Here is a 22,747-nt window from a genome sequence, read left to right as displayed (position 1 = left end):
GTTTAGAAATTGGCCTATAATTTTCAGGATGTGATGGATCCAGACTGGGTTTTTTCAATATTGGTTCGACAAACGGCACGTTTAAAGACACAAGGAACAACTCCAGTTGAAAGAGATAAATTAAACGCATCAACAATACAAGGGCCAATAGACCTAAAAGACTTTTTGAACAGCGCTGTAGGGAGGACATCTGTAGGGCAGGAGGAGGGTTTCATTTTAGAGACATCATGTAATGTCGTGGGGGTATTTATTCATTTTTTAATACTGTTGCGTGCTTCTGTCTGTAGAAACCTCCACTGTACTGGAAGAAGGTTGTCGTTGGGCTATGGTTAAAAACCTGCACACAGATCAATACTTGCTGTTGGACTCTCACCACTCACTGGAGCACCAGCTGGGGGACATCAGAACTCTAAACCATCAGGCTGAGACTTTGTCCACAAAAACAGACAGGAAGGAGAAGGAAGAGAAACACATCAAGGGAGCACTTAAAACCTGTGGCTACCCAAACCGGACCTTTGTCAAAACCTCTAATAGATCCATAGCAGACAGAGAGGAGACGAGAATACGTAACAACATCATCATTCTTTATGTCCAAGGAACATGTGAGGAATTCAGGAGGATCTTTAATAAACAACGTATCCCAGTTCACTTCAAACCCACCAACACAATGAGGCAGAAACTTGTCTACCTAAAGCCTAAACATGGAGGCACAAACAGGGTAATGTAGTTTATGATGTTCAATGCAGCAGGACTGCACAGATTTGTACATTGGGGAGACAAAACAACCTCTCAATAAACAAAAGGCACAACATGACTCAACAGAACAGTACCACACCTGTTCAGTGGTTGATATTTAATTATGTGTTGAGATCAGTTGTCTTGTCTTGTCGTGTTTCAGATGAGTCACATGAAACCCTGGTTGGGGGTATAATGGGATGTGTTCTTTGAGGAGATGTTGGCTCTCCAAATCCTTTGCTTGCTTCAAATATTTCAGCTTCAAGTGCCGACTTTCACAATAATGTTCCTTATATTTGAAGTAGATGAAAAGGACAATTGAAAGTCTTTACTGTTACTTGATTATCTGCTTGCTCGTCTGCTAACAAGAGAAGTGATCTCTGATCTCAACAGGGAAGTATATTAACTGCAATGAAGAGTAGGTCACTATATGCTATTCGCTCCATGCACAGGATCAAGATGGCGACCGCTGATGTTCCAACTTGAGTGTGTGGGCCAGTATTTCTGGTCATAACTTCTGGTGATTTGACCGCAAGAGCAAGAGACAACAGTGACCGAGTTGAATAAGCATAAAGATAATTTTTCACAATGAGTGTTTTTAGGATTCAAGAGAGGCGACTTGCCTTCATTGTTGTGTGTCGTTATGTACCGTTTCATCACGTTACAACAAATAAGTCAGCTTTCATGCATTCCCCATTAACGGGGCGGTACGGGCTGAGTGGATGCAGAAGATCCAGAGGGATGACTTCAACCCGATCAAAATCACCAGGGTCTGTAGTTGGCATTTTAAGCAGACTGATTTTAATGTGACTGCTGAAGAAGGGAACCATACCAGTTTACTTTCCGTGGAATGGAAAGGAACTACCTGCGCCCAGAACGAGCATCTCGGAACACGCATCCACGGGCAGAGAGTCCTGCCCCGGAGTCAGACTCGGACTTGGCGATGGAGACCGGAATGGCTCCAAATCGTGACTACTGTGTAGTCCCACGAACAGGAACATGGGCAAGTAATTTGGCTGACAAGAACAAAGCCCTACATCGCCAGATTACGGAGTAAATACAGCAGTTGGAAGTCCTCCAACTTCGCCAGCGTTTTGGGACAGAGCGCCTGTCTGCATCAGATGACGACGTGCGCTTTTATACCAGGTTTGCGTCTGTGAGCCTCACCGCTCACTGCTCGTTCAGGAAGGACGGAAGAAAGGAAGAAAGTCAGCGTTTCTGGAGAGAGTTAGGCGTTTATTTCGGGCTTCAGCAGAAAATGTGGCACAACGCAAGTATAAACAAACAAATTAACAGCTGTCACTCTGACGGCTGGGGCTCCGTCTCTCGTGCTGCTTTTGCTGCCCGTTGCCGCTCCGTCCTCTCGCTGGACCCAGCCTACTGCAAGAGACAAGAACCAGGTTACAAACATGCTTATATAGCTGCCTGATTGCCTAATTCTGTCCAGCTGTCTGATCACCGGCTGAGCCACTTCTCCCTCTCCTCCAGCAGGCAGCGCCTTAACCACACCCCACTGCCACAGCGTCCTACAGGAGTTTCATGGCATTTTTTGAGATTGATTGAACCTGCTGTGATCCACAAGATGGTACGCATAACCAGCGCCAAGACAGCCTCTGCCAGCATCAGCACAGTCCATCACCCAACAACGGTAGGCAACAAATGGGGTAACATGAGGTGCATATTAGAGTCATTCTATGATTAGGGATACATTTCATTTCAAACACAAAGTCAAAATATCAGTATTCAGAGATACAAACTGACCGTTTAGTACCTTTTGTGAGTCTGAATGATTAAATTGGCTATATTTTCCCTTCTTCAAGAGTGTTGCTCCAGAGTCAATCTAATGTAAATTAGATCTTATTATTTATCATTATTAATGATTATCAATGATAAACATTAATATTTAATTAATTTAATCCAACATTAAACCTGTTAATGTTGCGTAAAAACACAACGTGACTCAACAGGACATAACCACACCTGTTCAGTGTGGGAACATACCTCCCTGTTGAGATCAGAGATCACCTCTGTTCTGAGCACAGACGAGCGAGCAGACAATCAACTAACAGTAAAGACTTTCAACTTGTCTTTTCATCTACCTCATTCCCCATCGGACCATGAACACATGGAGAAACAGGAGAGAATATGAGGAATGTTATTGTGAAAGTCAGCACTTGAAGCTGAAAGATTTGAGAATGAAAGCACAGGGTTTGTACAACAACCCAGAGGAAACAAAAATTGTTAAAGAGATCTCAGTATTGTCTCATTCATTTCTCCTAGACAACTATGAGCTCTGTGTGAGACCAAAGTGAGGCTGTGGCTGATTTCTCCTGTTTCTCAATTGTTTCTCCTGAGAAACAGGTGCAGAAAATCTCAACTAGGGCTCCCTGTAAGTTTCAAAGGAGATCTCTTCAAGCTCTCAATGAAGTTTCAGAATGTCTCCTCAGTGCTGGAAAGGAGCTAGGTTTAAGCAGTAAAGTCTCAAGTCTCACCTATTGCTCCTAAGGAATGTTAGGAGAAACAAATGAGAAATGTTTGAGACCAAAAAAGACTACAACAAGACTGAAATGAAAATACGGTCAAACTTTAAAGCCTTTGGTTGCATTTTGGCAAGAGTTTCACTTTAAGTACCAAATGTGAGTACTTTTGCCACCTCCGTTGAGGAGACAAAACAACCTCTCGATAAACAAATGGCACAACACAGGAGGGCCAACTCCTCCAGTCCAGACTCTGCTGTCCACTTACATCTGAAGGATACAAATCTTTCCTTTGAGGACAACAATGTGAACATCTTGCCCAGAGAAGACAGATTTGAGGTTTGAAAGAGGAGTAAAAGAATCCATCTATGTCAAACTGGAACAGCTGTGAACAGAGGAGGTGGACTAAGATATCACTTATCACCCACCTACAATCCTGTACTGAGTTCTCTCCTCAGACAGATTAACAACCATTCACACCTGGACTCACCTAGCAATGCACATGAAGGCCGGCTGGGTCAACGACTCACAAGCGGCCCTAACGACTCTCAGTGCGTTTACATGCACAGCTTAGTCAGATTACAGCCATAGTTCAACTATGCTGCTCAATCGGACAACTGCAATAATCCGAGTATACCTGCCATTGAGAAAATCGAATTACTGGCCGTAAGCATGTCATACCCCGGTACGCTAGGTGGCGCTGTACCCATTTCAACTAGTGTTAACGGCGCACCTCTGGCTGACTTCTTTACGTCACCAGCTGCCTCGGCATTCAAGAAAGATGGCATACATCAGACGAAGCTACATCTTTGTACACTTCGTATATGGTGTACATGATAATTACACAAACTAGGTGCACTCTGGCGCTCTTTCTTGCGATGATTTCGGAGGAAAGCCGCCGCCGCCATCGCTGTCCGTCTACTTCCGGCTCACGGCCCCGGGGAAAAATCTCGCACCTGCGCAGAACGCAGAATCCGATCCAATCCGCTGGAAACGTATACATGCAGGAGTAATGTGACTTTCAATCGAATAATCTACGTGGTGTAATTCGACTATAAGAAATCTGATCCGGTCCGATTTTAGTCAGACAAAGGTGTATACATGCATCTTAAAAATCCCATCATAGTCAGACTAACGCAGTAATTCGGTTTTCTTGAGTGTCATGTAAATGCATTGTCTGAAACTGAGAGCTCACAGGTGTCCTTAATGACTCTGTAAGGACACTCCCACGCTATGTAAGGACAACCTCACATACCGTTTAAAAGCCTGTAACTCCTCCAGTCAGTGAGAACCAACAAAGCCTCTTAGATGAGAAGTGAAACAAGTTCAAGAAACTGTATCGGGTCCAGTTGACTACAATACAGCACCTAGAATTACCATGACCTGGATGATGGAGATCCTTCATCAACACCAAGCTGTTATAGTTATTGTGGTTCTAGTTATTAAGCCAATAACTGATCAGAGATACAAAATGACAGTTTAGAACCTTTTATGTATCTGAATTATTGAATTGCTATATTTTCAATTCTTCAAGGGTGGTGCTCCCGAGGCAATCTCATGTAAATAAAATCTTATTATTTATCATTTGGCTATTAATCATTATTAGTGATTATCATCGATAATCATTAATAATGATTGATAGCCAAATTCAATCCAAATTCCCTGTTGCGTAAAAGCACAACATGACTCAACAGGACATAACCACACCTTTTCATTGTGGGAACATATTGCCCTGTTGAGATCAGAGATCACTTCTGTTGTGAGCAGAGACGAGCGAGCAGACAATCAACTAACAGTGAAGACTTTTTTAATTCGTCTTTTTCATCTACTTCATTCCTCATCGGACCATGAAGACACGGAGAAACAGCAGAGGATACGAGGAACGTTATTGGGAAGGTCGGCACCTGAAGCTGAGAGATTTGAAAGAGGAAGCAAAGAACACATACCTCAACAAAGAAAATATTCCTGCATGTCCCCGACCAGAGTTTCATGTGTCTCAGCTGAAACATGACACAGACGAAGCTGGATTAAATGGCATCAGGGGTGATAACGGCTTCAAGAACCCACATGGAGGCTCTCTGGTGTGGTGGAGTCTGGCTGTGGAGCCTGATGACATCATATCAGCTGAGAGGAGGCTCCTGGAGACGACCTACCCTGACTGGACGCAGGAGCAGGTCCAGATGCAGCAGAGCTTCCTGGGGAAGTTTGCCACCTCCCCGGCCTTCTCCGAGCTCTCCAGGATGGGCTCGTACCGCTTCACCTTCCCCCTGGAGGAGCTGCTGGAGGCCTACAGCCAGCAGGTATCAGATTACACTTAAAGGAGCAGTCCGTAGTTTAGTTGAAGAAATGAGAACAGCATGTTGATTCACTTATGGACAATAGTTTGTATTGTTACCTTGATAATATTGTAAATATTAAAACTCTGAGTTTCTTCTCTAAAACTACGTAGTGTTCCTTTAAAGTGCAAGGAAGGAGAGTCGATGTTGTCTGTGTGTTTTCAGGACATTAACAGGGACCTTGGTGAATGTATTTGTGAGGACTCTTTCACTAAAACATATTTTATCGTTCCAGTTTTGCTCTGGCGCTCAGCCCGTCATGCGTGTCTATGAGACCGTCCTGTACAGCCAGCAGGTGATGTATGTTATACTGGTCCACAGCCCAGCCAATCAGCAGCTGTTCTCAGATCGTCCTCTGCTGACTGACGACCCAAACTCTGTCTGCTCCTACAAAGATGGGCGCTTCATCTGGAGGCCTGAGGCCATGTGTGAGACACACAGGTGAGAAATACTGTTCTTAAGTACTGAAGTTCTTGTACTTTACTTTGGTATTAACATTTTGTCCAACTTTAAACTTTCATAGTTTGTTTTTGATGCAAACATTGTACCGTTTACTCCACTACATCTGTATGACAGCTTAGTTACTAGTTACTTTTAAGATTACAATTTCTAATTCTATATTGGTTCAGATTATTCTACTTTTAAATCAATTTTAAGATTATCTTGGATCAGCTGAGAAATACAGTCACACAGCTGAAGCAGTAAGAAGTTGACTCGTTACAGGACGTCTCGCAGATCTTTGGGTTCAGTGTTCAGATGTTTTACATCCAGGTGTTTCACCTGTGAAGGTCTGTGGACGGAAATACTGAATAAACAATGACATCAGATCAAGTTTTTTTATTTTTAGCATCATTTTCTAAACATATTAAACTAGTCACATGGTCTACAGCTGAGAGACTCTGAATTCTCTTCCTTGTGTAACCTGGAGGATGTGATTTCTGGTCGGCTCTCTTCAGCTGCCATAGCTGCAGTAACGGAGCAGTGATCGCTGACATGAGTCAAAAGCTTCAGATCTTTTCTTTGTCTCTGTTTTCTCTCAGGTGTGAGTTGGTCAAGAGACCTGATGAAAACCAGATGGAAGTGAGGGAGGTGTCATTCCCTCCGTTTTATGTTTGGGATCATGTTGCTGTCGCCCTGCATGTGGACAGACAGGTGCCTTTATGTATTCATTGTCTATTTTTTTCAGTCTGGTTCTCAGTATATCACTTAAAAGTGGTGATTTGGTTTAAAAGTGATGGGGAGGGAATATTTTTTCATTCAAGAAGGTTAAAAAACTTAATAAGCTTAAATAGAATTAATATTTTTTTGTTCGATGAGATTTATTTCACCGGTTATCTGTGATAATAAAAATACAATTCATTGTCATATGTTTTGTGTTGTATAACGTGTCCGTTGTCTCCGAGCTGAGAGGAGGCGAGAACAGGTCGGTTCAACATTAAAACAGCCTCTGCTCCTGGAGCTCTGACGAGTGGACAGACTGCTGAACCAAACTCCTTCATCACTGCTCGTCTTCTTCTCTGTTTCTGTTTTAGGTGCTGAAGTTTGATCCTGCCCGACTGAGACAGAACCTCAAGTACTGCAGCCACGCATATCCTCCAATTGCGAAGAAATTTGAGGACTTCCCACAAGCTGAAGAGATAGTGAGGAAACTGTGGCCTGACAACTCGTCACCACTGGAGAGAGCTGAGCCGCTAAATTAAGTGTCTGTTTTCTGTCAGCATGAAGATGTACAGAAGCTACAACAATAAAAACAACTATTATCATGAAATATGAATATAAGAAATACTAACGGCTGTAAAACAACTATAGTCCAAATATGACCAGTAACACCAATAATGACAATAATTATAATAATTAATCCAGAACTCATTACTCACCAAATATATTCAGTTGTGGTTTGTAGTTTGCTGTAGTTGTGGTTAGTTTGTCTTTTAGCCCTAAATATCTTACATGCTATTTCAGTTCTGAGGTCACTGCACTATTAACTTGGCTGTTCCTCCTCCAGAGGTGCTGAAGTCACCTCATTAACATCCCAACAGGATAGACTGCATGAGAGTAATTAGCATAACACCTACAGACAGGGAGGATTGCTTTTTCTTTTCTGTTTTTTTTTTTCTTGTTTCTGTTTTTGAACTCTGGATTCTGTGGGCTTGTTTTCTGGCTTTATTTAATAAAGGTAAAGCTTTTTGTTCCTCACCTTCCTGCATGTGTTTCTTCTGTTTGGGTCCTTATTTGTGGAAACATTGTGAATGTTTGTTAAATTGAATTAAAAAGTCAAACATTCACTCGTTGTCTTCATGAACAGATCCTATTACATATTAAACATGTTGTTGTGATGTGACAGTTGGCTGAAATGTTTTAATGTGAGGATTTAGACAACAAACATCATAATAAACACATCTTAGAGCTCATAAGAAAAGATCAATTGTAATCCAACTCACTGTACGTAGTAACACCCGGTCAATTAAATATCATTAATAATTAAAAAAAAAGAAAATGCTGGTGTTGTGAGAAAGGATAAGAATTTGTTTTCAGAATAAGGATTTGATCTGATGGTTACAGATGTTAGAAATATTGATATTGAATCCAGTTTTCCCCAGTTTGATCGGACACAAACTCAAAACACCCATAAACTGCATATTGCAGGATTTGAATTCTCATTGGCTACATGATGTGAGAAATTATCCAGAGGTTAGCATGGGGAGGGAACAAGGAGTGGGTGTCCAGTCTTCATCGGTCACTCGTTAGGCAAGTTTAAGATCACGCAGTGCTGCGCAGCGCTGCCTAAATCGTGATGCATGCTGGTTAAAATGTGTCCACGATGACCTGGATGGGAGTGGTTTCTGCTCCGCATCTGATGTCACATGACCTTAAGTTATCGCGTGAGCAAGGCTGCTGCAGAGCATTCGCGCAGTTGCTCTCCAGGTACTGCGCGACCCCAGACCCACCTTCATGACGTCAGGACTTTGCCCTAATTGGCTCTCATCTACGCTGACGTATATGACGTGTGTTTCGATGAATTTCCATATCCATAAGTGCCTCTTTTCTACTCAAATATCAAATACTTTCAGATCAGGAGCAGCCGTGTGGCCGCACCTATGGGATAGTCAACGTGAATAAACCTATAAAATCCTTCATCTAATGCAACAACCCTGAAAGATGTTGTCAATAAACTGCTCAGTTCTGTCAGCTTAGGGTGATGATGGAGAAGTGGTTAACTGCTGTGTCCAGTGTTATCTGTACTATCCACTCTTATTAATTAACCCTTTCTGTTCCCGTCACATTAACAATACAAAGAATTATCCTGAGCTGTTCTGCATGTGATGAGATGGTGCAGCGGGACAAGGCATCTGATTTAGTCATTTGTTCTGATTATTGTATTTCATTCATTCACTGAAATGTATTTCATTCATTGTGAAAAATGTTGCTATGAGAAAATGCTTCATCTTATGTGTCTATAGTTATGCTTATTTGTTAAATGTGGTCAGCAAATTCCCCTCAGCTGTGATATAATCATGCACATAAGCACAATTGTCATCATAATAATTAATAACTATTGTAATTGTACTGTATTGTTAATGGGCAAGACTTACTATAATGTACCAGATAGACAAAGTTCAAATGTATTTAATGGTGATATTACAAGGAAAACAGAACATGAGCATTTACAGGAAGAGAACATTTAGGCTTGATGTGCCACTGTGTGACCGTTTTGAAATGAAGCAATTACAAAATATCCAAATTTGAAGTTGTTATTGTGACAAAGCTGTCACATTCTGTTGTCTCTAAATATGAACTGTATATATATATATATATATATATATATATATATATATATATATATATATATATATATATATATATATATACATATATATATATAAGTCAGATGATTACATCCTCTGCAAAAAGACACAGGTCTTGATCCCTGGTCGTTTGCATGCAACACGGCAGCAGTTCCACTGCTCTATTCCCTCATCCTACATACTTTGGTTGACTACTATTTTGAACATCTCTGATTGAATAATTTCCGAAGGAGATTAATATGAGAAAAAGGCCAGCAGAGTTCCCATAGCATCAGGTAAGAAAACTGATCGCAGTCGTTGTTGATTGTAATCAAACATTAAGGCAAACACTTCAAGCTCAGCCAAATCACGTCACGTCTATGGGAAGAGAGAGTGTCCGACTTCATAGCAGCGTTTGTAGCCCCGCCCCTGCAGCAGCCAGCAGATCTCACTGATGAAGTCAGGCAGCAGGAGGTCAACTTGAACGCGCCTGTTGTCTGATGCAGGTCACAGGTCGGGCATAGAAGCTCCTGACTGGTCCAATCAGGTGTCAATAGTTCAGAGTTCGGCAGCAATCTTAGGTAACTCTGTGTTGCAGTTGAATGGCACTTTGTGGAGTTTTGGGGCAGATAAAAGCTGTGATTTCAGTCTGATGGTGTTTCACCACCATTTGTTCATGAATTACTGTGTTTTGGGCTAAAGCTGCGACTGAAGTGGATCAACTGGACATCTTTGGATTAAGAGAAGACCTCTTTTTGGGGTATTTTGATTCACTACTGGAACACTCAGACACTTGATTGGTGAGTTAGCTGTCACGGTGCTACTGTGGCAGTCAGGGTTTTTATGTTGTTTTGTGTTTATTCCCCTATCTGCCTTTTGCCCCTCCCTTCTCCCTCACCTGCTCTTACCTGTGTGTCTGTGGGCATGGCAGATGTATTCACCTTTGACTGCAGGCTTACAGCCCAAGTTACACAAAGTACTGTCCGGCTGACGCTCCCCCTGTCTGGTAATCATTGTGAGACTGTTCAACCGTTCATCATCCCCTCACCTCACTCTCCACTAGTCCTCGGTCTCCCATGGTTAAAACTGCATTACCCCCATGTCGACTGATCAACTTCTAGATAGATAGATAGATAGATAGGTAGATAGATAGATAGATAGATATCTTCACTACAAATAGGAAATTCAAGTGTTCAGTACAGGGTTCCTGCAGGTTTGAACAAGTCAAATTTAAGACTTTTTAAGACCTTTTTAAGACCATTTTGAACAAAATTTAAGACCGACACGAAGTACGAAAAAGGAAAAATGCAGTCCCAGAATTGCTTTAAACAAATAACCACATTAATTGCCATTCACAGAGCAGCTCAAACAATGAAAAATGGAGTGAATGAGTGTGTGTCAGGGTTATTATATTTTTATCATTTTCATTAGCTTTTATTTTAATTTAGTTTTTCAGTTTATTTTTTCATTTTAGTTTAGTTTCAATTAGTTTAACAAGTCATCTAAGAAGTTTAAGTATAGTTTTTATCAAGGAATTTAATTTGAGTAAACTATAATAACCCTGGTGTGTGCACACACACACACACACTGAGACACACACAGTGTTGAATGTGGCTTGACTGTTAGGTGGTAGAGGCAGTGCAGAACTGGATGAAATTGAAACTGGTGACAAAGGCGTACAGAAGTGTGTGATTACGTGACTTCACTAGAGACTTTTAGAAGCTAACTGGTATTTTTTCAGCGCTTTCACACCGAGTGCGCCCAATTTGAAGGTCCTCAGGCAGATTCCGCTGTTTAAGTCGTTCCGGAACTGGCGAAGTGTGCAGCGATAAATTCCGACCGCGCTGTCGGCAAAATTCCACTTACGTTCCTGGATACCTTAGACAGAAGAACACACGGAGATGACTGTGAATCTCACCAACACATTTCCTCCAAACAAACAAATAAAAAAAAGGCGATGACGGTAGCGGTTAATGAACGTTCATATTTAAGACCCAACTAAATGTAATTTAACACCTATATGCAAAATATGAACGTATTTAAGACTTTTTAAGGCCTGAAATTGAGATTGTCAAATTTAAGACTTTTTGAGGCCCCACAGGAACCCTGTCATTAGCATACAAAATACAAAACATGCATTAGACATACATTAAACAAACATTAAACTAAAATTAAAAACCCTAACCTTAAGAATAGAATTAAAACTAGAATAAAAGATCAAATATAAAGTATACATACATATATAATATATAAAATGAATATAAAATAAACAGTGGCTGCAGTAAACAGTGCAAATGAAAGTGAAACAGTGCAAATGGAGGTAGAAATTGTCCATTGTCTATTATTGAGTCTGTTGGTGGAGCTGGACTGGGACAGCAGTCTGCCACTGAACACACTCCTCTGCCTGGTGAAGGTGTTGTGCAGTATGGACAGCAGCGTGTTGTTCTTTCAGCCGCTGCCACCAGAGAGTCCAGCTCTGTGTCCACAACCGTGTCAAATTATATATATATATATATATATATAGATATATATATATATATATATTCTAGAATAGTGAGTTGGAGTGTGTACTGCCGCTCTCATTGCCTTCACTCTGCTGCCCCCTCCTGTAATCAATTGACTCCTGCCACTCCAGCACCTACAGCAATACATTTCTCCACACCTTGACTACCTGCCACAGTCGCTTCATTTTTTTTTATTAACAAAACGCCATAAACACTTGTTTCTCATAAAACTCCCAAGAATATCTTGGTAAAGTTAAAACTTACTTTCTCTGTTTCATATTTGCTGAAACGCAGACTCGATCTTTGGTCTCAGGCTCAGCAGCCCTCTCTTCTGAGTTTGTGAGCTGACTCAGACTGAATGAGATGATCAGACACCAAACCATGAGGATCAGAAGATACAGGACGCAGTTTGTTTATTTGTTTATTTGTTTATTCGGACATGTTAAAGACAAGTAAGACAATAAAATAAAAAATAATAATAATAATAATATCAAAACAAACAAGCTTTGAAAACATCATGCATACAACAAATCATTAAATCCCACCAGAAAAAAAGCAAACAAATATTTCATGTCCGAAAAGGAGCAGGAAGGAAGTGTAAACTTATCGAGTCCTACTCCGTTTTCTAAAATCTATTTTTCATTTTTTAACTTTATAATCATTCTTGTGAAATCAAAAATTCAGATCACATAAATAATAAATAAAATGTACTTAAGTAACAAAACAATCTATGCCTCCTATTCCATCCGGTATCCATTCAGTATATTATCTTTGAACATTCGTTTGAACTTATTTAAAGATGTACATGTTTTCAGTTCCTTGTTACAATTATTCCATAATGTAACTCCTTTGACTGTAATACAGTGATATTTTGTGTTTGTTCTTACTAATTGTTTCTTGAATATATCGTTTCCCCTCAGGCTGTAATGATTTTCTTTAAACTGAAACAACTCTTGAATACTACTGGGTAATAATTAGTTTTTGGCTTTATACATAATTTGAACTGTTTTGAAATCGACCAAATCGTTAAATTTTAGAGCTTTTAACTTGCTAAACAATGGATTCGTTGTTTCTCTGTAAGTGGTTTTATTTACAATTCTTATGGCTCTTTTTTGAAGGATAAAGATTGGTTTAGTATTTTTTTTGTACGTGTTACCCCACACCTCCACACAGTAGCTTATATATGGAAGTATGAAGGAGCAGTACAAGGTGTAAAGTGATACTTGGTTTAGAAAATCTTTAACTTTGTGTAATACTGCAATTGACTTTGATATTTTAGTTTTGATATAGTTTATATGTGGCTTCCAGCACAATTTATTATCAATTATTATTCCTAGAAATTTGATTTCAGACACTCTTTCAATGACAACATTGTTTATCATGAGTTTCTTATTTGAATTTATTGGTCGATTTCCAAAAATTATACATTTTGTTTCATTTAGGTTCAATGTTAGCTTGTTGTAATCGAACCATCTCTTTAATTTTTTTAACTCCATCTCAACAGTAGCCATGAGTTGTTCCAAGTTATTGCCACAACAGAGAAGATTTGTATCGTCTGCAAACACAATCGTTTTCAATAACTTAGAGACCTTACATATGCTGTTTATATATAAAATAAACAACATTGGTCCCAGTACTGAACCCTGGGGAACCCCACAACTGACCTTCTGAAGTTGAGATTTGAAGTTTTTATTCATTTGTACGTACTGATGCCTATTCTCCAGATAACTGCCAAACCAAGATAGTGCCACCCCTCTGACTCCATATCTATGCATTTTCTTTAACAAGAGATCATGGTCGACAGTATCAAATGCCTTTTTTAGATCTAGGAATATTCCTATTGCATATTCTTTGTTCTCAATTGCAGATGTTATTTCTTCGACAAATTCCATTAATGCAAGTGAAGTTGTCCTGTTAGCCCTAAATCCATATTGCTGATCACTCAGTATGTTATGTTTTGTGATGAAATCATTTAATCTGCTATACATGATTTTTTCTAGTATTTTTGAAAATTGTGGCAGTAAAGAGACAGGTCTGTAATTTGACAGTTCATGTCTATTTCCAGTCTTATATATTGGTATGACCTTTGCTATTTTCATTTTTTTAGGAAATATTCCCTTTTTTAAAGATTGATTGCAAATATGCGTCAGAGGTTTCACCACACACTCAATAATATTTTTAATAATAAACATATCGATATCATTCGAATCTGTGGACCTCTTACTCTTAAATGACTTTACAATTTCAATAATTTCATTTTCATTTGTTCCCCTTATAAACATCGATTCATTTACAGTTAAGTCACCACTTCCAAGATCATCCCTACTATCATTCCTTACAATTTCATTAGCCAGACCAGGACCAACACCAACAAAAAAATCATTAAATCCATTTGCAACTAAATTCATGTCAGTGAATATATTGTTCTTTACCAAGAAATAATTTGGGTATTCTGGTTTTGCAGTTTTTTGTTTGATTATCTCATTCAGTACCTTCCGTGTTTGTTTAATATCACTCTTGTTATCCTCCAATAATTTACTGTAGTAATCCCTTTTGCTGCTCCTCATAATTCTTGTCAGTTTGTTTTTATAAGTCTTATAGATATTCTCTGCTTCAGTTGTTCTTTTCTTTAAAAAATCTTTATATAACTGATTTTTCTTCTTACATGCCTTGTGTATTCCCTTAGTTAACCATGGTTTCTCAACAAATGTCTGCTTTGCTACTTTCTTTATTAGAGGACAATTTTTTTCATAGAGAACAGTTATTGTGGACAAGAATGACTCATATGCTTCATCAACATCTTCCACATAAACTTTGTTCCAGTTTTGATGTGTTAGATCATTTCTGAGAGAATGAATTGCAGCTTCTGTTTTGTGTCTAGTTAATATAGTAGTTTTACAATCTCTCTTAGTCCTAGTACTGCTTTGGAGAGTTGTAAAAACTGGCAGATGATCGCTTATATCATTTATAAGTAGCCCACTTACTATTTTTCTGTCAATTACATTGGTAAATATGTTATCAACTAGTGTAGCACTATGTTTTGTAATTCTAGTAGGTCTAGTGATTGAGGGATATAGACTCATAGTATACATTGCGTTTATGAATTCTGCAGTTGAATTATTTTCAAATGGGTTAAACAGATCAATATTGAAATCTCCACAAACAAAAAGCATTTTCTTATTATTTGTATCAGCATACAATTTCAATAGCTTTTCCCTGAAGGTATCAATGCATGATCCTGGTGTTCTATATACACAGCTTATAGTCTTTTTTTCAATTTCTCAATATCCATTTCCACAGTGATACACTCCATAAGATTATCTATAGCGATTGACATTTTACTCACTAATTTACTATTATAATTTCTATCAATGTATAGAGCTACTCCACCACCCTTTTTCTCATTCCTGTTGATATAAAACTTCTCAAATCCCTCAAACTCAACTGTTGCTGCTCCTCATTAAGCCAAGTCTCAGAGATTGCTATTACAGTAAATTTCTTATCTAATTATTTTAAACAATATTGTATATTTGAAAAGTTTGCATTGAGACTCCTACTATTGAAATGAATTATTGAAATTACTCCATCCATTTTTACACTCGTCTTAAATTGTTCTTCAGTGTAGTATTCACACTGGTTATGTGAGCTGTTGTAGAAGTTGTTTTCAGGATCAATTTCATTTTCCATGTCTTGTAGTTTGTGTTCTGTATATTCAAAAGTTTTAAATTCCATTTTTTCACATTTTGTGTTCCACATTTGTTGCTGTTCCTGTCTGTTATCTCCAATTGGAGATGACTGATATCTATCAGAGCTAATCATTGTTATCTGTGATGTATAATCACTCTTTTATGTTGTTCTCATACCTTGTACTGTCCTTTTGTGTTGTTCTTTTGAACTCAATTGTATTTATCCAGTTCCTGAATGTCTCTGATGATGAGCACTTTAGCCTCTTCTGGTGATCCGTTCAGCTTTATGTAGATTTTGCAGTTTGCAGTCCATGTAGATTGGATTTTCTTCTGCCTCCTCAAAAAACGTGCTGTTTTGGCAATATCCGCATTCCTTTTCGTCAGGTGCTCGTTGAGATAGACGTCTGACCCCTTCAACTGTCTTCCTTGTCTCAGTAGCGCAGTTTTGTGTTTTCTGTTCGTGAAGCGCATTATTATGGCAGGTTTATCTGTCTTATTTTTCCGGGGGAGAGGATGACATGTGAAGTGGATACAGACACAGATGACAGGATCCAGAAAGAAATGAAGAACACAGTTAACATGTAACAAGATCGAAGGGTCAAACATCATCTGATTATCAAGTTATATTCTTTATTCATGCTGATTAATTTAATCAGAATAATTACTATGAGTTATTAGTTTCTATTAACCATCTCTTCCCTAGCCCCATCTCCAATGGTGCCCCGTGTGAGGCAACCTTAAACCATCTTTATTGCAAAATGTACACACAATCATCAAGAATTAACAATTTCAAAGTTTTCAATGTAGTGTAGTGGTGGTTAGTTTATCTTTAATTCTGAGGTCACTAACAGCATTAACTTTATAAATTCTGATTCATTTAATTTGAATAATTATTATCAATAATTTTTATTTTCTATGACCCACCCTGCCTGTACACTAACAAAGGTGACCCGTGTGAGGCAATCTTAAACCATCGTTATAGCACTATTTACAGTAAGTACAATAATTTGTAAATTCTGATTAATTTGATTTGACTAATTACTGTCAATAATTATAATTTTCTAATAACCAAACCTGCCCTCCAACCAATTCCACCTCCCTGCAATGACCTGCAAGTTTAATAGTCCTTGAATATTAATATGACGTGAGCCTCAGTTAGCTTTGACCATAAATCTGCTTGAGAGAGAAGTAAAGAGAGGAGGAGTAAAGAAGTTGAATCGGTATTTCTACTTTTAACTATCTGTTTTTACACAACTATTCTATCTACTATCTACTGGAGGAAAGACTGTGTGGACTTTTGACTCCTCTGCTGAGTCATTGTGTGCATACATGTGTTGTCGATAATTCTGATTCTGTAACATGAATCTTTGTAAGTCAAACAAGAAAGATGTGGTTGTTGGATGGTAGAATAATGCAAAGTGGAAGTCACAAAAACACAAAAACAAAAACAACGGCAGTTCATAGTTCCTTTGCCCTTGTATGGTGTCCTGCTCTGGATTAAGTGCACTTATTGTTTTACTTCAGTGGCTCATTCAACAAAATTTTTCAAATTTGTAAGTATCATACATATCAACATTTCTACAATGTGAATAAAATGATGTTCGTGGCGCCAGAACCAGGACAAAACATGTTCTCCTCACTCTTCCTAAACCTGACCAGACTGTAAGCTCAGTGATGTCACAACATGAAATTAAAAAAATGAACCGAAAGAAATGTAAAGTTTTCAAATAACTGAAGTTTGTAGTAACTACTTTTTAGTATTATATGTAAGTTTGAAGAGTAGTTCTATTGCAAATGGACTTCACTTGATGATACGACGACACTTTTTTTGATTTTCCAGTCCAGTTTGTTTTTACCCATTTCTGCACAGGTGATTGAGGTGTGTCAGGAGGAGAGACCTCACCTGAAACTGATCCACATCAGGGCTCCTCCTCCCTATATAACCTGGCTATCAAATCATCTCTCTCTCTCTCTCTCTCTCTCTAATTCGCTCTCTCCTTCCCGGCATGCTGGGCTTTTTTTTGGTTATGTTTGGTTAGATTTATTTGCTGAACTGCACTACACTTACAAACACACACACACCAATCAGTTTTGGTGGGAGACTCACACAGATAGTTGTCCTGTTGTTTTGTATTTTGTATGAACCCAGAGCTGACACTTTCATTAAACCTGTTATCATTCCTGAAAATGTATGTATGATTATACAGAAACATCTCTCCCATTGAGCCCAAAGTACATTCAAAGCTGTCGTTGAAGTGTGTCTGATTTTTCCCAAACAGTCAGAAGCTCAGTTAGTGCTTCTGTCATTGATCTATAGGAATCTGAACACAGAATTATTAATCGTTTCAGGCCTGGATCTTTCAAATGTAAAAATCAGCCTGCAGATGAGCTGCAACTGCCACTTTTAGCTGTAAAACACAATGGCCCTCATTTATCAAACGTACGGCAGAAAAACGTGCGTACGACCATTTCCACGCAAACTTCGGCATTTATCAATTTGGACGTGAGCGGGAGCTACAATCAAATCTCACGTCAGGTCTGAGATCGTGTACGCAAATCTGAGTCTGTGGATTTGCGGTGCAGAACAGCAAAATCTGGCTGAGTCTGAAAATAACAAACCTCAGCTGTCATTAAGCATAAGCAGTCACATATTTAGATCAGATCAAAACGGATTCTTAAAACGAATAAAACAAAAATATTTGTTTAGAAAGCCCACGTTTTTACTGATAGTCTACCACTTTTTTGTAATATAAAATATGATAGGCTAAATAGCCTAACATGACAACTAATTAACGGAATACCTAATAACCTGCTACAGAGCAGGAACGCAGACACAGTGCGCACACACGCACACGGGTCACAGTGGAGCTGTTCGGGCTGCTGAAGGGCAGGTGGCTCTGTCCCGGACCAGCAGGGGGAACGCTGCTGTATACCCGGAGAAAGTGTGTGATATTATTTTGGTCTGTCAAGTTTTGCACAACATCGTATTAGTGAACGGAGCCTTTGATGTGTCGGCGCAGCCAGATGAGCCAATGCCCATGGAACCGTGGCAGCACAGCCTCCACTGGGGGCTACACGGAGGACACAGGACCTCATTCATCACCTTTAAAACGTAAAGTATACCTTCAACTCTTGCAAATGCTCTGCAGTATTTAATCAGTAATGTGAAGTATTGGTGGAATTGGCTAAAGGCATAATAAACACAGAAAATGGACAACATTTAGTCATTTTAACACTTTATTAAGGCTTTTTTAGAGTTTCATTAATTTCTTTTAATGTGTTATTTATTGCCTCATGTGCGCCGACAACTGAGGCCAATAAACTTCATATTTCTGTGTGTCTGTCCAGGACCTCTGCCGTGATGATGTTTGGTCTGGACGCAGCACCGGGGCCAGAGGGCACGCGCTCTGGGGAGGAGACCTCGCTGACATGATGCTGGTGTCTGGCTCTGAAACATTTAAAAATACAATAAAAATGTATATCCATGTAACATGTGTAAGCCTAATTATTTGTAAGAAATGTGAACAGTCAGAGTTTGATAGATTTTACAATGCAAGCAAAAGGGGGTTGTTAGTTACCATTCTGCTCTGACACGACTGCGTCTGCGTCACCTCAGCCGGAGTCCGTTCCTCTGGCAACGCTGTTGACTGCCTCCGTTATTCTCTTCCATACAGCGTTTTTATGACCTCCTTTAACTCCATTTTTCAGACTGCCAAAAAGCACATCTTTGTTTTGCTCCACCTCGGATGTCAGGATGCCGATCTCCATCTCAGAACAGTTTATTTTCTTGCCAGTGTTTCTTCTCTCCATGTTTGACGTCAGTGGGCGAGGCCTCCGAACCAGGAATATTTAAGGGCGTAACATGTTAATGACGATCGAATTCAGCCGCCGCATTTATCAAGACCCGATCATTCCTACGCTCAGATTGGTCAGATACGAATGTTTCATAAATCACACGTGTGTCCTGTCGTACGACCAATTCTGCGCTCAGATCTGCGCCCGTTTTCACGCAAGATTGATAAATGAGGGCCAATGAGTCCACATCATTGTGGTCTTACATGGTCCAAGTTCAAATTAGAAAACAGTATGACTGAAAATGAGGAAATATCCAGGTCCCTGACTCAAAAACACCATTTTGTGGCTTCTAAATCCCCTGCCTGAGTGTTACGTGGCAAAAACTTATCATAGTTCTTTATTTCCTTATTTACACTAACTTTGAGACAGCTTTGTTCACATAATTTTCATAGTAGAGGTCAGAGGTCGGCAGCCATCTTTGGAGGCCGGTAAAAGAATTTAAAAAAGCATCAACGATCGCAGTTTGTCGCTGTTTTATCACCACTTAATCATGAATATTGTGTTTTGGCTCAGTATTGTACTGAAATGGATAGAAGAGAAGACATCATTGGTGAGTCGACAGAACTTCATAATCGCTTGTTTATTTTGGTGATTGTACCTGTTTGATGTGGTTTTATCTTGAAGTGGGTTCAATGAATAAAATCATAAGAATTTAATCACGCAAACGAGCCGGACACAAACAGGAACAGGTGCTCAGTGCGATTCTGGTGAAGGTAGGATTGTTGTGTCGTCATGTCCTCATTGTGAAATATTTTCGCGTTGGGTTATTCTAAAGAATCAGGATTTGATGACCAACAATCTTGTATCTTTCTCCAGAATCACATGAAGCATCTTTAGATATATAACATGTAACATTCAAAATGTCTAAAAACAGCCAGACTTTTGTTCATGTTTCATTCATTCAGATGATCTGATCTGATGCTCTTTGTGTTGGTCGACATCACAAAGTTTCCACAGACATCACAGGTAGACACTGCTTCCTGACTCTCTGATTAACCACTGATAAAGCAGTTTTATTTGGGCGATGCACGCCTCTGGGGTGGGGTTTGTCTTTATTTCCCTAAAGAGATCAGAGATCACTCAAAGACAGACGAGACAGAAGGATTATAATGAATTCTAGTCTTTTTAATTTTTTTAAATATTACCTTTAAATAATTCTTCTTCTGACCATGAAGAGACTGTTCAACAGGAGAGGATATGAGGAACGTGTTTTTGAAAGTTTGCACCTGAAGCTGAAGGATTTGAAAATGAAAGCATAGGGTTTGAAAAGCAAATACCTCTTCAAAGAAAACATCCCTGCATGTCCGCGACCAGAGTTTCATGTGACTCATCTGAAACACGACACAGACAGAGATGGATTATGTGGCATCTGGAGGGATAACGGCTTCAAGAACCCACATGGAGGCTCTCTGGTGTGGTGGAGTCTGGCTGTGAAGCCTGATGACATCACATCAGCTGAGAGGAGGCTCCTGGAGACGACCTACCCCGACCGGACGCAGGAGCAGGTCCAGGTGCAGCAGAGCTTCCTGGGGAAGTTTGCCACCTCCCCGTCCTTCTCTGAGCGCTCCAGGCTGGGCTCGTACCGCTTCACCTTCCCCCTGGAGGAGCTGCTGGAGGCCTACAGCCAGCAGGTACTGAGGGTCAGATGAGCGATGCGTTGTGAGTGGTTATTTGTCATGCACTCATCGATTTAGAGATTTTTCTTTCAGAAAAGTGGAAAGAAAACACGATCGAATATAAATTGATGTGTTTATTTTAGTTCAGATTTCTGTTCCGGATGTTTTTTTTACCATTTCCTACATTTTTAGTTAGATAACCTCATTTGCATATTTAAACATGAAATATCAGAAAACCTATCATGAATAATAATAATGTAAGTAATCAACTTGTGAAGTTTTATCTAGTAGTTTAAATCTCTACCTAATTCACAATTTTATGTAGCCATTATATATTTATATATGTGTGTATATATATATATATATATATATATATATATATATATATATATATATATACACATATATACAGTATATATATAAAATGAATATAAAATGAACAGTAGCTGCAGTAAACAGTGCAAAATGGTTGACAGTGCAAATGAAAGTGAAACAGTGCAAATAGAGGTAGAAATGATCCATTGTCTATTATTGAGTCTGTTGGAGCTGGACTGGGACAGCAGTCTGCCACTGAACACACTCCTCTGCCTGGTGACGGTGTTGTGCAGAGGGTGGTGGGTGTTGTCTAGTATGGACAGCAACTTGTCATGAATAATAATAATGTAAGTAATCAACTTGTGAAGTTTTATCTAGTAGTTTAAATCTCTACCTAATTCACAATTTTATGTCCAAAAATGTTGGAATTTTACATTTTATTAGATTTTAAATGATAAAATCTCTTCAGCTGCACTTACAAACTGTCCAGTTTTATTCCTCTCTACATTCTGACGGCTTTAACAGAGGACTTTGTTCATCATTCACAGCCTGATTTATACATGTGATTCCTACAAACACGGAACCATTGATATTTTTCATGGCTGTTGACAAAATTATCTGATTTATGGAGTGATCAGAAGTGATATGAGTTCAATACTGCTTGTCAACAACATCAAACAAGAATCTTGAATACATTTGTAGTCACTCCATAGCCCAAACAAACCTAATATCAGAATATAGATCAGAATAAAACTGGCTGTTGATGTCATACTGTCTTCTTAGAGCTATGAATAATAGATAATCCATTTCTGCCTGCTGCATCATAGCATTTTTACCCTCAGGGGCAGAAACGATAGGTTGTGAACTTATTTTCAAAATACAGAAATGTGAAATTAGTTTCGGTATCGGCTGAAAAAAATCCATATCATGCATCTCTAATTTAAACATAAGTACATCAACAGGAACCTTGGTGAATGTATTTGTGAGGACTCTTCCACTAAAACCTCTTTTATCGTTCCAGTTTTGCTCCGGCACTCAGCCCGTCATGCGGGTCTTCAAGACCGTCCTGTACAAACAGGAGGTGATGTACGCGGTGCTGGTCCACAGTCCAGTTAGTGATGAGCTGTTGTCAGACCGTCCTCTGCTGACTGATGATCCAAACTCTGTCTGCTCCTACAGAGATGGCTGCTTCATTTGGAAGCCTGAGGCCATGTGTGAGACACACAGGTGAGAACGAAACACTTGCCAAGGGGAAAATGGTACGTTAGAGCTGCTCCCTCTGGAACAGAAATCTCTCACTATAGAGGTATTTTGATAAGATATAAACAGAGAAGACAACAAGTTAAATCCATGCATTAAAGTAAAATATGTGACAATTATATAAAAATTATTGTTGGTGTTTGTTAAAGGCCATGAAATCCATCCTGTTGTTAAGAGA

The 22,747-nt window shown here is 39.2% G+C and overlaps 1 protein-coding gene across 1 annotated transcript; it reads left to right on the top strand.

Moving 5' to 3' along the window:
• Positions 1-5,008: 5,008 nt before the first annotated feature.
• LOC115594397 (uncharacterized) lies at positions 5,009-7,744 on the top strand. Its single transcript, XM_030438458.1, has 4 exons — positions 5,009-5,512; positions 5,784-5,989; positions 6,589-6,700; positions 7,081-7,744. The coding sequence occupies exons 1-4, from the start codon at positions 5,060-5,062 to the stop codon at positions 7,246-7,248; spliced, it is 939 nt and encodes a 312-aa protein (XP_030294318.1). The 5' UTR covers positions 5,009-5,059; the 3' UTR covers positions 7,249-7,744.
• Positions 7,745-22,747: the final 15,003 nt, after the last annotated feature.

The sequence above is a fragment of the Sparus aurata genome, chromosome 13 (genome assembly GCF_900880675.1).
Source record: "Sparus aurata chromosome 13, fSpaAur1.1, whole genome shotgun sequence".
Lineage (NCBI taxonomy): Eukaryota > Metazoa > Chordata > Actinopteri > Spariformes > Sparidae > Sparus > Sparus aurata.
Note: the sequence above shows the minus strand (reverse complement) of the source record. Positions and strands in the feature narration are given on the sequence as shown.